The 12,659-nt window shown below is 47.0% G+C and overlaps 4 protein-coding genes across 4 annotated transcripts; 2 read left to right on the forward strand and 2 right to left on the reverse strand.

Moving 5' to 3' along the window:
* Window positions 1-72: 72 nt before the first annotated feature.
* On the forward strand, window positions 73-1,010 carry LACBIDRAFT_334484 (uncharacterized protein; the record flags this gene model as incomplete). The annotated part of the gene is made up of 3 exons (XM_001889230.1): window positions 73-475; window positions 628-884; window positions 948-1,010. The coding sequence occupies 3 exons, from the start codon at window positions 73-75 to the stop codon at window positions 1,008-1,010; spliced, it is 723 nt and encodes a 240-aa protein (XP_001889265.1).
* A 3,998-nt stretch (window positions 1,011-5,008) lies between these two features.
* On the reverse strand, window positions 5,009-6,736 carry LACBIDRAFT_295844 (uncharacterized protein). The gene is made up of 2 exons (XM_001889263.1): window positions 5,205-6,736; window positions 5,009-5,155 (listed from the first exon to the last, which is right to left on the reverse strand). Exons 1-2 carry the CDS (start codon window positions 6,089-6,091, stop codon window positions 5,128-5,130), a joined length of 915 nt encoding a protein of 304 aa, XP_001889298.1. The 5' UTR covers window positions 6,092-6,736; the 3' UTR covers window positions 5,009-5,127.
* A 2,085-nt stretch (window positions 6,737-8,821) lies between these two features.
* On the forward strand, window positions 8,822-10,232 carry LACBIDRAFT_334486 (uncharacterized protein; the record flags this gene model as incomplete). The annotated part of the gene is made up of 4 exons (XM_001889231.1): window positions 8,822-8,868; window positions 9,201-9,351; window positions 9,386-9,697; window positions 10,107-10,232. The coding sequence occupies 4 exons, from the start codon at window positions 8,822-8,824 to the stop codon at window positions 10,230-10,232; spliced, it is 636 nt and encodes a 211-aa protein (XP_001889266.1).
* A 513-nt stretch (window positions 10,233-10,745) lies between these two features.
* LACBIDRAFT_314836 (uncharacterized protein) lies at window positions 10,746-12,641 on the reverse strand (the record flags this gene model as incomplete). The annotated part of the gene is made up of 2 exons (XM_001889264.1): window positions 10,746-12,230; window positions 12,282-12,641. The coding sequence occupies 2 exons, from the start codon at window positions 12,639-12,641 to the stop codon at window positions 10,746-10,748; spliced, it is 1,845 nt and encodes a 614-aa protein (XP_001889299.1).
* Between the last annotated feature and the right edge of the window lie 18 nt (window positions 12,642-12,659).

Below are 12,659 nucleotides of genomic sequence, written 5' to 3' on the forward strand. Positions count from 1 at the left end.
CGACGGAAGGGTTTGTTATGTATGAGCGGAGTTTGAACAAGGGTTGTATTCTCTTTCTCTTTCCACCTGATTATGCCGGAGGAGAAAGAGTCGACGGAGATTACTCCAGATACTACGAGCTCAACGTCAACGCCAGAGGCTCAATCAACAACGCCAGAAGCACAACCATGGCAAGCCATCTTCTCACCCCAGCACGGCGCATACTATTTCTACAACACACTCACAAACGAAACGACGTGGGATAACCCTCTTCAGCCTTCCCCCGTTCCTTCAACCTCTACCTCTTCCTCTTCTCTTCCTATTCCACCTGCTGCTGCTGACGAAGAACCGCCGACGACGACATCAGCGCAAGCGCACTACGCAGCGTTGCAAGCTGCAGCCATCGCGCAAGGTATCGACCCCGCACTTGCCCATCTGGATCCCTCGCTTTTGGCTGGGGCGGGTCCGTCTGCTGGGGCGGTTACGGACGGTTCGGGTGAGTCTTTGCGTCCTCCTTCCTTTCACCTCTCTCCCCTCCCTTCGTTCCCGTCTCCTCCGTTCCTCCCTTTACGCATACACCTCCCTTTCTCTTCACCTTCTCCCCCCTCCCCGTCTCCCCACAAACCCACCTAACACCCTCCCCAACAGGCCTCCCAACATTCACAGCCAAATTCAACGCCCGCACCGGCCAATTCACCCGTCCCGACGCACGCGAACCAGGTCATTTATCAGAATACGATCGTGCCCGGCGCATGAGCGAGTTTTACTTTGATGTAGCGGCGTGGGAAGGCGAGTTGGCTAGACGTGGGGGGGCGCTTATGGCTGAGGAAGATGCGGGTCAGGGAGGGAGTGGGGATGCGCAGGGGGAGGGGAAGAAGAGGAAGAGGCCTACTAAGAAGGATTTGGTGAGTTTCTTTTTATGTGTTTGAGAGGAGAGGAGGAGAGCTGATGATTTGGGGAATATGTAGGAACGGTTCAAGGCGCAGAAGAAGCTTAAGAAGATTGCAAAGACGGCTTGGTTGAGGACGTGATGCTGTATGAGGCTTGTTGTTGCGGGCTTTGGGTGAGATTGAGAGGGGGGGGAGGGGAAACTGAGAGATCGGGAGGAGGGAGGAGGGAGGGAAGACTGGGAGACTGGAGCGGGAGACCGGGTGCGGAAGGAGAACTGGAGACTGGATCGATACTGGGGAGCGGGGTAGCCGCGTACGTAGATAGACAGAGGTGTCCGATACACAGTGCGGAATGCAAGTCCAAACCATTCATTCAAACTAAATACAGTACACCCAAAATTTGAAGATTTTGGAATCTGGAAACTTTGACATCGACGGCTTTTACTTTTTCAATCGAATCGGAAGCGCAAAGAAAAACATGAGTACGCAAATATCGATGATAACCGACGGTGGGATTCGAACCCACAGCCAGATGGATGTATATATATGGTGATAGGAAAGCAACGCGCTACGATTGCGCCACGCCGGCTGACGCAAGTTTGGAGATGTTGGAGAATGTGAATGAGTCATATTTGCTCATCATAGAGCAATGAAAGAGATCTTCCTTTCGTTTGTCTAGTCTAAAATCTTATTTTGAGTGTTCCGCGTTGGAGAGGTGCCGAGTGACCCGATGGGAATGCTTCCTCGGAGCTCGGTCGCAATGCTCGAGGTGAATGATGATGATGGGAATGTCTGCCTACAAACAGTGTATCTACTCCTAAGCCCTTGCCAAACACAACCAAACATGCATCCCACAGTGTTGGAGTGTCGAGGCCCGACACTCCAGCGTTGGGTTAAAGATAATCGATAATCAGACACAGACGTGCAAAATAAATCATTCCTTGAGTCGTGTTAGAATAATACACCTAAAGTCATTTCATTACGGCGCGGCGAAATGGGTTCAAACAATCGATTCCACCTTTTTCCGTTCCAGCCCGCTGTTTATGTAAAATTCATAGATGATTCAAATCTGTTGTATGTCCATTGTATCACGCCTGGTTACGTGACCGGGTGAACCGTGTAATGACCCCCTTCACTGTGCACCCCAGGTCAGGTTATTTTCCCTGGGTGTAAAACTGGGTATATAGGTTATAATAACTACTTTCTCGGACTACAATCCCTGGGTGGTAAATAAAATAACTTGGTCAACAGGTTGTTGATACCTGGTTAGAATAACTTGTTATATGACGGAAATAACCCGCTCCCAGGTCTCGTTGTAACAGTTATTATAACCTGTTAACCACGCTGTACTGTAGAGGCAAAATAGCTGGGAAAACGGGTTTTCTCACTCCTTGTCCAACAGATAGAAATCACCACATTGAATTTTGATTGGACTGGTATAAAAAACTTGGTAGACAGATGAAATTGAGGCTATAACTGAGTGTTTATATACAACCTATCTACACGGTATCGACCAACTTACGATGCTTGGATGAACGTGCCGTTGCTTCCCAAACCCTCATTCCCAGACTGAGCCCCCTGATAATCCATATCATCGTCATCCTCGTCCCCATCCCTGCCATAGCCCGCCAAAATTTCCCCTTTCCCCTCGCCCAGTCTGCAGGGAAGCGCTTTCGTGTATTTGAGCGGGTCTGGCACATTGAACTCAATTAGTAAGTCAGTTGCCTCCGGAGTAAAGCACTTACCAAACGGAAGATGTTAGCCAGTTTATGATGGACGATGTCAAGAGGTCAGCCGGTGCCGCTGGATGGGGGAGGGAGAAAGAGGTTGTTTGATCCCATTCTCACGTTTGTTGAGTATTATATATAGAGATTGCGTCGTATGCTCCACAATGACATCAAAGCTCCCCCGAGATATATACTGATACACCTGGTTTACAAGTTATGAAGATCACTTGTTGAACAGTTATAATTTAACTTGGTATCTACTGGTTTCGAGGACAAGGTAAAATTTACTGGGTTTCCGGGTGATCTTAATAACCTGGTAATATCTGGGTATTATTACTGGGTTCAGAATAACCAGGTTGGTACCCGATCTTCCGGTGAAAGGTTGAAAGCACTCGGTGATCGGGGGAAAACAACCCGAACTGGGGTGCACAGTGCTTGACGAGCCGTCAGTCAACAGTCACAAAAGCTGTATATACTACCCCGAACTTTTAAAATGATCACCATTTTTCAATTCATGTTGGCGGTGCATAGAAAGTGATGGGACTGACTCAGGTTGTAGGAACATTACGATTGAGAAATGCATCATCATGTAAGGCATCATGTAGTTGCTGCAGTTCCCGAATTAAGGTGTACGCAGCCTGTCAACGGTTCACGAAACCGATCACCATCCCAGCGTCTGAGAAACGAGCCCTATTGTACTATGGGGATGAACGACCACCCGCGAACCCGTTTGAAGTGGATAATAATTGATGACGCTCGACGCGCCATGCGATAACGTTTGATATTACAGCAAGGGGTACGCACCGGCAATTGCCGACATATGGGGTAGGGAGAGGGGGTGGTAGGTCGAGCGCTTATCCAAATTAAAAAAATTGTTGATTATTTTGCTTGATTTCGCCTTATGAGAGTCCAGAAAGTTGTTGTATCTCAATCTATCAAATCCCTATGAGCGTAGCCTGCGTAGGGGCCAAGTAGGGCACAGAGAGCCCAGATTCTCATATTTTGTCCCCGTTTGGCGCATCTGACATCAGTGGCTGGGTCGGCCTGGTTCAACAACAAACGTTCACACCAAGAAGTTCACTCTGCCATCACTCTATTGTGAGCGCTTACCATTGGCCCTCCTCCTCCTCCCGCTAAATGTCAAATTTGTGTCAACTTTCGTAAGTTCAATGGTCTGCAAGTGGATTTTGTGCTATGCTTCAGCATTGAAGCACGTTGCACGCAGTCCGTGCACATTTACTTCTGTTCCGTCAGGTCTCAATTTTTTTTAGATCGCTTTTATTGTGATAAATACAGGATAAATGCTAATATAAATACAGTATCACTTGAGTTGCCGTGGTCTCATTGAAAGGCCCGCCGGAGGGTGGTTTTGCGATAACGAGTGCAAGGCGAACGCTGGAGGTAGGGTGGGTTCTACACGCTAGCGACGGCGTAGGGTCTAGATAGGTGGTAAACACGTGATAGATTTCCTTTTTGGGAAGCCTAGGGAGGGGGGGTGGGTCGATGGCGCCTTATCCAAGTAAAACAACCCCGTGTATAGGATTTTTTTTTTGCGTACCCCTTGTATTACAGTCAAAGCTGTGGCTGGCCGATCCGTCACCTATTGAGGGCATGGGGGAACAAAAAGAGCAAGCACTAAAGGCCATCCTTCGGGTTCGCACGTTAAAATACATACATTTATTATCTGATAAATTATGGGTTTGGCCAATATCAGTCAGCGCAAAAATTCAATAACATCCGACGGACCCCGTGTTACGTTCTTTGTTTCTTTTTTCGGCGGTTTTTTATGACGAGAATCAAGCCCTTGAACGCGCTGAAGGTTCACTTCAAACCAGCAACAGGAGAAGCCGGCGTAGCGCAATGGTAGCGCGTTGCTTTCCTATATGTACAATTATTCATGCCAAAAGGCAAAGGTTGTGGGTTCGATCCCCATCGTCGGTTATGTAAAGGACATACAAAAATCTCTTTTGTTCGGTTCACATCCTGGAAAGCCCCAGGTCTCTTCGATGCATGGTGCATTTAATCAATCCCTCGACTCTCTCAAGGAAAACCAGACGAAGACACTGCTCACTAACTTTGCACTCGCCCACATCACCTTCTATGCTACTCCGAGGTCCACCATTCGACCGAAATATGAAGGAATCCTGTTTCTTTGCTGCGCATGTGCGCACCTTTTCGTAAAAATTTCACCGGGCTTCGTCAATCCGCCTTCCACACGTACGTCGAGATTTGTTCGTTTATATATCCACTTTGCACGCTTGCATTTGGATAAATGTGCGTCCGGATGGTGGGCGGGGGACTTGTTAATATGGGATGGGTTTTGAATAAAATGTGAGATGGCACTGCGTAACGACTCGTTTCCGGCCTGAAAGCGGTCTGATTTGCACGGAAGTAGCCATTTTCCGACGTTTTAATTTACTTGTCCGTTCATTCTAGTTTCATATGGGTATATACTTGTGACGCAAGAAATGACGAGAAATAAAATGAGAAATAAAAAGACAGCGACTGTGGATGTCCTTGACATGCATTCCCTAAGACTTCAAATGCGGCGCTTCGTGTCTTGGATGATGGTTAGCAGAATGGTAGGGTTTTCAGCGGTTTCCCTCACGTGAAATCGGTACCCCCGGCCACGGGCATATATATAGTTTGGGTCGCTTTAGAGACATAGGAGAGTTGGGGAGTCTTCTCAACTAAACTCTCGCGGATGTCGCGTCGATTGGCCTGGAAAGCGCTCCTAATTTCGTCTACCTCCGTAAACTTGTCCCCAGATCCATGATGACCAACAAATTCAAGGTTGGAAAAGATCTGATCAATATACCGGGAAATGACGATGAGTTGTGTCATCGTTAAAGGCTGCGCGCTAGGCTTGGCATCTCCAATGTAGAGTGCCTTCAGAGGGTGGGAGCGTTGCCGAACTGCAGCAATATTATTGTGGGATGGTGGCAGATTAGCTAGTAGATCGATGGCAAGCTTGAGCTGAATGAGATCGGGACAGTTGCAAGCCAAGATATCGAGGGAATGGAAAGTAGGATTTTTCCCGAAGAACCTAGATTGGTTCTGACTCGAAGGAATTGGAGGTAAGATGAGTGTTTTTAAAATGGGGAGATTGGATGATATTTCTTGAATCACCTCATCTCCACCGGTCATTGAATAAACGCTGATATCCAATTCTTCGAGTTGTGACAGTGTTAAAATCGGGCGAATATCAGCGATGGTGAGAGCAACAAAAGAACTTTCGGTTTCGGCGATATGAATTGACGATATTGATGGCGAATGAGCAATGCCCTTGAAGCATTCCGAGTCCAACTCGGACGTGGAACCATGGAATCCACTGGTTTTCTCAACTCGAATCTTTATGACCATAGACTTCAGCCTGAGTGCACGAAGCTGGCTGAGAACATGGCAGAGAGCAGTTGGACTTCCTGTGATCTGTAAATTGTTGAGATGGTCGAGCTTCAACAATGGTACTCCGTCTGTGGCTCTTGCTACTCCCATTCCTTTGCCGCGTTTACTTTTACGAGATGGTGAGGTCAAGGGTAGGGCCCTATGCCCCACCGGTGGGGCATAATCGATCGTAAGGTCCGATAGATATTCGAGACTTGCGAGCGTGCCAAACAAAGAGTCAGGAGAGGAGGTTAGCTCAGGGAAACGAATCTCCAATGTACGAATATTGCGTAAGTGCTTTAAGAGCGTCAACGATTCCGTGCCAAGATTGCCATGAAGAATTAGGCATCGAAGTGTGGGGGCTAATTCAGCAACTAAAAATGAGAGGTATGATGCAAAAAACTGTGGATCAGATGTTGCCTGGGAATGTAGCTCCACAGATTCCAGCGATGGAGAGGACACGAGAAATGCAGCAGATAAACCAATGTTAGGAGGGGGTAAACCAATGCTAGGACCGCCGAATATACCACTGCTGGGAGGCTTAAGAATGTCGGGAATGCAAAGGCGTTGCAGTGCGGGAAAAAGTGGAGAGGATGAATGTGACGGCCGAACCTGCGCGATACGCAGGTAAACATAATCCGACACCGTAATGCTACTATTGCCAGGCCGAGGTGCTAATGCAGTGAGAAATTTGATGCGGCGAGCGTAGTAATCAAATCGTTCCCAGTGTCCCTTTGCGATTACTCCAGTGAAAACCTGAAATATTCTTATCAAAGATGATCAGTAAATTGAAAACCTTTCGCTCACGTAGACATTATTGATAGGAACAAAGGACGGTAAAAGCTTCAGGAGGGGCATGAGAGAATCAAGGGAAGACCAAAGGGAATTCATGGCTGGCTCCATAAATGCCTTGCTAGTCAAGGCTGCAAAAAGCAAGCTCTTCCGAGTGGCCTCCAAAGATTGATCATGTTTAAAGTGCTCGAGTACAACACCAAGAATATCTTGATTTTCAAATATCTCAGATGGCGCTGGCGCTTGAGGCTCATATTTAAGTTGAGACAGATCAGAGTTGGAAAGCTCTCCGCTGACTTTTGTAGTGAAGGTAAAAGGACCTGAGATTGGGGATTCGATGGACATGGGAGTGGGTTGAAACGTGCACCCACACGAAGACGCGCAAACGCCGCCTAAGCGCAATAGAGCCAAACAACGCAATACGAGAACCTTCGAAAAACTTTTGTCACATGCACGTTAGAGCAAGCGTTCTTTCTTTTGCTAAGCGTTTGGCTCAGCATTGCCAGGTAATTCATGTTTTACATCGTCATACCTTGTTCACATTTCTAACGATTGATTCGTAGTGAAACACGTCGACATCGGAGCGGCTTGTCAACCGAGTTATTTTGCGCAATTATGATGACAAGCGTCTGCTTGCTCGAACTACTATCATGGTGCCACGTCTCCAGTATAATCCGTAAATTCATATCTTCTGTTTCCACGATTTCTAACGACGGTTTGTAGTGAAGCCTTTCAATGGATAACTGAAGAATAGCTGTCATAGGAAAGCAACGCGCTACCATTGCGCTACGCCGGCTTTTCCAGTGCTCTCTTTGAAGTGGCTGTTCAGCGTGATGGGGCTCAACAAATGAATCTTGAGCAAATCTTGAGCAGAAAAAGACGCGCCGAAGGATGGCCTTCAATACTTGCCCTTTGTTCCCCCATGCCCTCAATAGACAACAGATTGACCAGCCACTGCTTTGACTATAATATCAAACGTTATCGCATAACGCATCGAGCGTCATTGATTATTAGGTATCCCCTTCCAAACGGCTTCGCGGGCAGGCCGCGGTCGATCATCTCCAGAGAACACTGACAATACGTCTGAATGATTCCGTTATCCATTAATAGGCTGGGTACTGCAGAAACCACAGGATGCCTTGCATAATAAAGCAGGACGATGCGTTTTTCAATCATCATGTTCCTTCCTAACTTCTAAGTCGGTCCCATCACTGTTCCATAAGCGCGGCCAACATGAATTGAAAAATGATGATCATTATAAAAGTCGGGGGTAAGTAGTATGTATGTTTTTGTGGCTGTTGACCGACGACTCGTCAAAGGGGGTCATTATGCAGTATCACTTGTCCGTTTCGGGGTTTGCTCTGGGTAGACGCACAGATAAGGTTTCGTGTAAAACTCTCATGGCAGGTGTGACTAGTGTTTGAAAGTCCGGTTCGGTCCGGTTTTTTGATGCCCAGGGGCGTTAACCGTAACCGTAACCGGTCTGCCTTTTCCCCAGAAGTCAAAAGACCAGACCGGACCGCAAAAAGACCGCAGACCGCGGTTTTTTGCGGTCTATAGACCGGTTTCGGTCTGCATCAGTTTTAACCGGTTTATGACCGGTCTTTAGGCCAATATTTTAAAATTATGAATCGGTAAATTTATTAACATCTCTAATAGCTTCAAAACGAGCCCAAGAACGTTAAATTCCGTTAGGAATTGGTGCTTCTATAAAATAAGTCTGGTACATCTATTATTCCCAAAAGTAATTTACATTTTAATTCATATCTCTCTCGTTTTTTTACCAAATCGTACGTTCTTGGGTGCGTTTTAAAGGGTATTTAAGGGGCTACAAAAGGCCGGTCCAAACCGGTCAAGACCGGTTCACGTTAACCGGTTTTTTTGCGGTCTTTACATTTCAAAAATAAAAGACCGTAACCGCAGGTCCGGTCTTTTGCGGTCTTGGTCCGGTCTGGTTACGGTCTTTTTCCAGTCACGAGACCGGACTTCCAAACACTAGGTGTGACAATTTCGCTAACTGAAGTTTTCTCCATCGACTCTATCTTTACAATGAAATTCTCCATTTTCACCGTGACCGCTGCCCCGTTGGTGCCAAGGTGCGCTCCAACTACGCCTCTCGAGCGTGGTTCCGGGTGCACCACACAAGTCAGCAATTCCTTATTTTCTCATTATTTGAATAATTTTTGTATTGGTCAGCTGCAGTCGAAGGGGAGATATTTATGCTTTCATACGCCATACATAGACATACAACAGGTTTCAATCATCTATGAATTTTATGTAAACAGCAGGCTGGACGGAAAAAGGTGGAATCGATTGTTTGAACCCATTCCGCCGCGCCGTAATGAAATGACTTTAGGTGTATTATTCTAACACGACTCAAGGAATGATTTGTTTTGCACGTCTGTGTCTTGATTATTTTCAACCCAAGGCGGAACACTCAAAATAACTTTCAGGAAACTAGACAAACGAAAGGAAGGTCTCTTCAAGGGGGTGGCGGAACGTGGAATTTGGATATACAGTCGCAAAAGAAATTAAGGTCCAAGTCTTCAACCCCCCCCTCCCTTTACCCCTCAAATCCGGTATGTTCTTCCCACCCTCCTATGTTTTTCTTAGAAGGAACCATCGGCTATTGGCAGCCGTCACCTCCGAACGTCCTTCACCAATGACAGCGACGACTTTCCGTGCCAGTTCTCCACGTTCATCGAACTCGTCGACTGGCCTGGCGCCATGCCAACCACCTATGCGCCCGACATCGACTCCATCGCCTTCAGGGTGTCATGCCCAGGAAACATCTGTAAACGCCATGCACGTCCTGACGTGCGGAAGGCCGAGCAGCAGTGCACGCGGCTCATCAAGACTCTCACGTACGCTGGCCTCAAGGCTGTTGGCCGACGAGGAGAAGCGCTTGGTCATCTCCTCATCTTTGTGAGCAGTATATACATTTATGCGAAGTACTTACACAGTTTGTTTTGTTTCGCTGTAGAAGCTATTCTTAATTCTATCCATGTTTTTCCGCCTGACTTTGAGATTTTATCGAAAATTACTGACCGAATATGTGTACAACTTACCAAATCAAGCTTCAAGGGTGCTCTGGTAGTGTTGCAGACCATTTAAATGTTTTTTATTAGAGAAGGTCACAAAAAAATTTAAGGCCTCTGGCGGATGCCCCCCCCCCAACCCTATATCCGGGATCCACGTTCCGCCACCCCCTTGGGTCTCTTTCATTGCTCTATGATGAGCAAGTACTGTATGACTCATTCAGGTCCTCCAACATCTCCAATTTTGCATAAGCCGGCGTGGCGCAATGGTAGCGCGTTGCTTTCCTATCGAATAGAGATACCCGTACAAGGCAAAGGTTATGGGTTCGATCCCCATCGTCGGTTATATAAAACGCTTGGGCCATGATTCTTTTGTTCGGTTCGCACATTCTGGAAAACCCCCAGGTCTCTTCGATGCATGACGGACGCATCATCAAACCCCTGACTCTCTCAAGGAAAACCAGATGAAGACACTGCTCACTAACTTTGCACTCGCCCACATCACCTTCTATGCTACTCTGAGTCCACCATGCGACCGAAACATAAAGGAATCTTCTTTGCTGCGCATGCACGCACCCTCATGAAATTTTCACCGAGCTTCGTCAATCCGCCTTCCGCACGTACGTCGAGATTTGTTCGTTTATCCACTTTGCACGCTTGCATTTGCGTCCGAATGGTAATAAAATGTAAGATGACACCACGTAACGACGAACGTTTCCGGCCTAAAAGAGGTCTGTCTTGCACGCGAGTAGCCATTTTTTGACCGTTTAATTTTACTTGTCCGATTATTCTAGTTTCATATGGGTATATACTAGGACACAAGAAATGACAAGACCTAAAATGAAATAAGACTGAGGATGTCCTTGACATGCATTCCCTAAGACTCCAAATGCGGCGCTTCGTAACTTGAACGATGGAGCAAAATGGTAGGGTTTTCAGCGGTTTCCCTCATGTAAAATCGGTATCCCCGGCCACACGGGGATATATGTGGTTTGGGTCGCTTGAGAGACATAGGAGGGTTGGGTCCCCTGGGAGACATAGGAGGGTTGGGCAGTTTTCTCAACGAAACACCCACAGATGTCGCGTCGAACGGCTTGGAAAGCGCCCCTGACTTTGTCTACCGTCTTAAACTTGTTACCAGATCCATAATGTCCAACAAGTTCAAGGTTGGGAAATATCTGATCAGTATAGCGGGAAATGGCGACGAGTTGTGTCGTCGTCAAAGGCTTCCCGTTAGGGTTGGCATCTGCGATGTAGAGCGTCTTCAGAGGGTGGGAGCGTTGTCGAACCGCAGCAGTTTTATTGCGGAAGGATGGCAAATAAGCCAGTGGATCGATGGCAAGCTTGAGTTGGATGAGATCGGGGCAGTTGTCAGCCAAGATACCGAGAGAACGGAAGGTAGGATGTTTCGGAAGGGACCCAAGTTGGTTCCATTTCGAAGGCAAAATGAGTGTTTTCAAAATGGGGAGGTTGGATGATAGTTCTTGAATCACCTTATCACCACCGGTCATCGAATAAACGCTGATATCTAGTTCTTCAAGTTGTGACAGTGCTAAAATCGGACGAATGTTGGAGATGGTGAGAAAAACAGAATAGTTTTCGGTTTCAGAGATACGAATTGACGACAAGGATGGTGAACGAGAAATGCACTTGAAGCACTCCGAGGACAACGGCGTGAAAGGACAGGGTTCACCGGTTTTCTCGCCTCGAATCTTTACGACCATTGACTTCAGCCTGAGTGCATGAAGCTGGCCGAGAACATGGTAGAGAGCAGTTGGACTTCCTGTAATCTGTAAATTGTTGAGCTGGTCGAGCTTCAACAATGGAACTCCCGATGTGGCTCTTGCTATTCCCATGATTTTTTTGCGTAATGGTGAGATCAAGGGTGGGGCAGAATCAAGTATAAGGTCCGATAGATATTCGAGACTTGCGAGCGTGCCAAACAAATCTGGAGAGAAGATTAGCTCAGGGAAACGAATCTCCAATGTACGAATATTGCGTAGGTGCCTTAAGAGTGTTAACGACTCCGTGCGAGGATTTCCACGAAGAATTAGGCATCGAAGAGTGGGGGCTAATTCAGCAACTAAAAACGAGAGGTATGATGCAAAGAAATGTGGATCAGATGTTGCCTGGGAATGTAACTCCACAGATTCCAGCGATGGAGAGGACACGAGAAATGCAGCGGATAAGATATTGCTAGGAGGGATGAGAATATCGGGAATGCGAAGGCGTCGCAGTGCGGGAAAAAGTGGAGAGGATGAATGTGACAACCGAGCCTGCGCGATACGCAGGTAAGCATAGTCGGACACCGTGATGCTATTGTTACCAGCCCGATATGTGAGTGAATCCAGAAATTTGACGCGGCGAGCGTAGTAATCGAATCGCTCCCAGTGTCCCTTTGCGATTACTCCAGTGAAAATCTGAAACAATATTATCAAAGATGATCAACAAATTGAAAACCTTTGGCTCACGTAGACATTATCGATAGGAACAAAGGACGGTAACAGTTTCAGGAGGGGCGCGAGAGAATCAAGTGAAGACCAAAGGGAATTCATGGCTGGCTCCAAAAATGCCTTGCTGGTCAGGGCTGCAAGAAGCAAATTCTTCCGAGTAGCCACCAGAAATTCATCATGCTCCAAGAATTCGAGTACAACACCAAGAAGATCTTGGTTTTTAAATATTTCAGATGATGGCGTTGGCACTTGAGGCTTATATTCAAGTTGAGACAGATCAGAGTTGGGAAGCTCTTCGCTGACTATTGTTGTGAGGGGAGAAGGACCTGAGATTGGGGATTCGATGGACATGGGGAGCGGGTTGAAAGGGCCACACATTTGTGCGAAGTTCAACCG

The sequence above is a fragment of the Laccaria bicolor genome, genomic scaffold, assembly GCF_000143565.1.
Source record: "Laccaria bicolor S238N-H82 LACBIscaffold_64 genomic scaffold, whole genome shotgun sequence".
Classification (NCBI taxonomy): Eukaryota; Fungi; Basidiomycota; class Agaricomycetes; order Agaricales; family Hydnangiaceae; genus Laccaria; species Laccaria bicolor.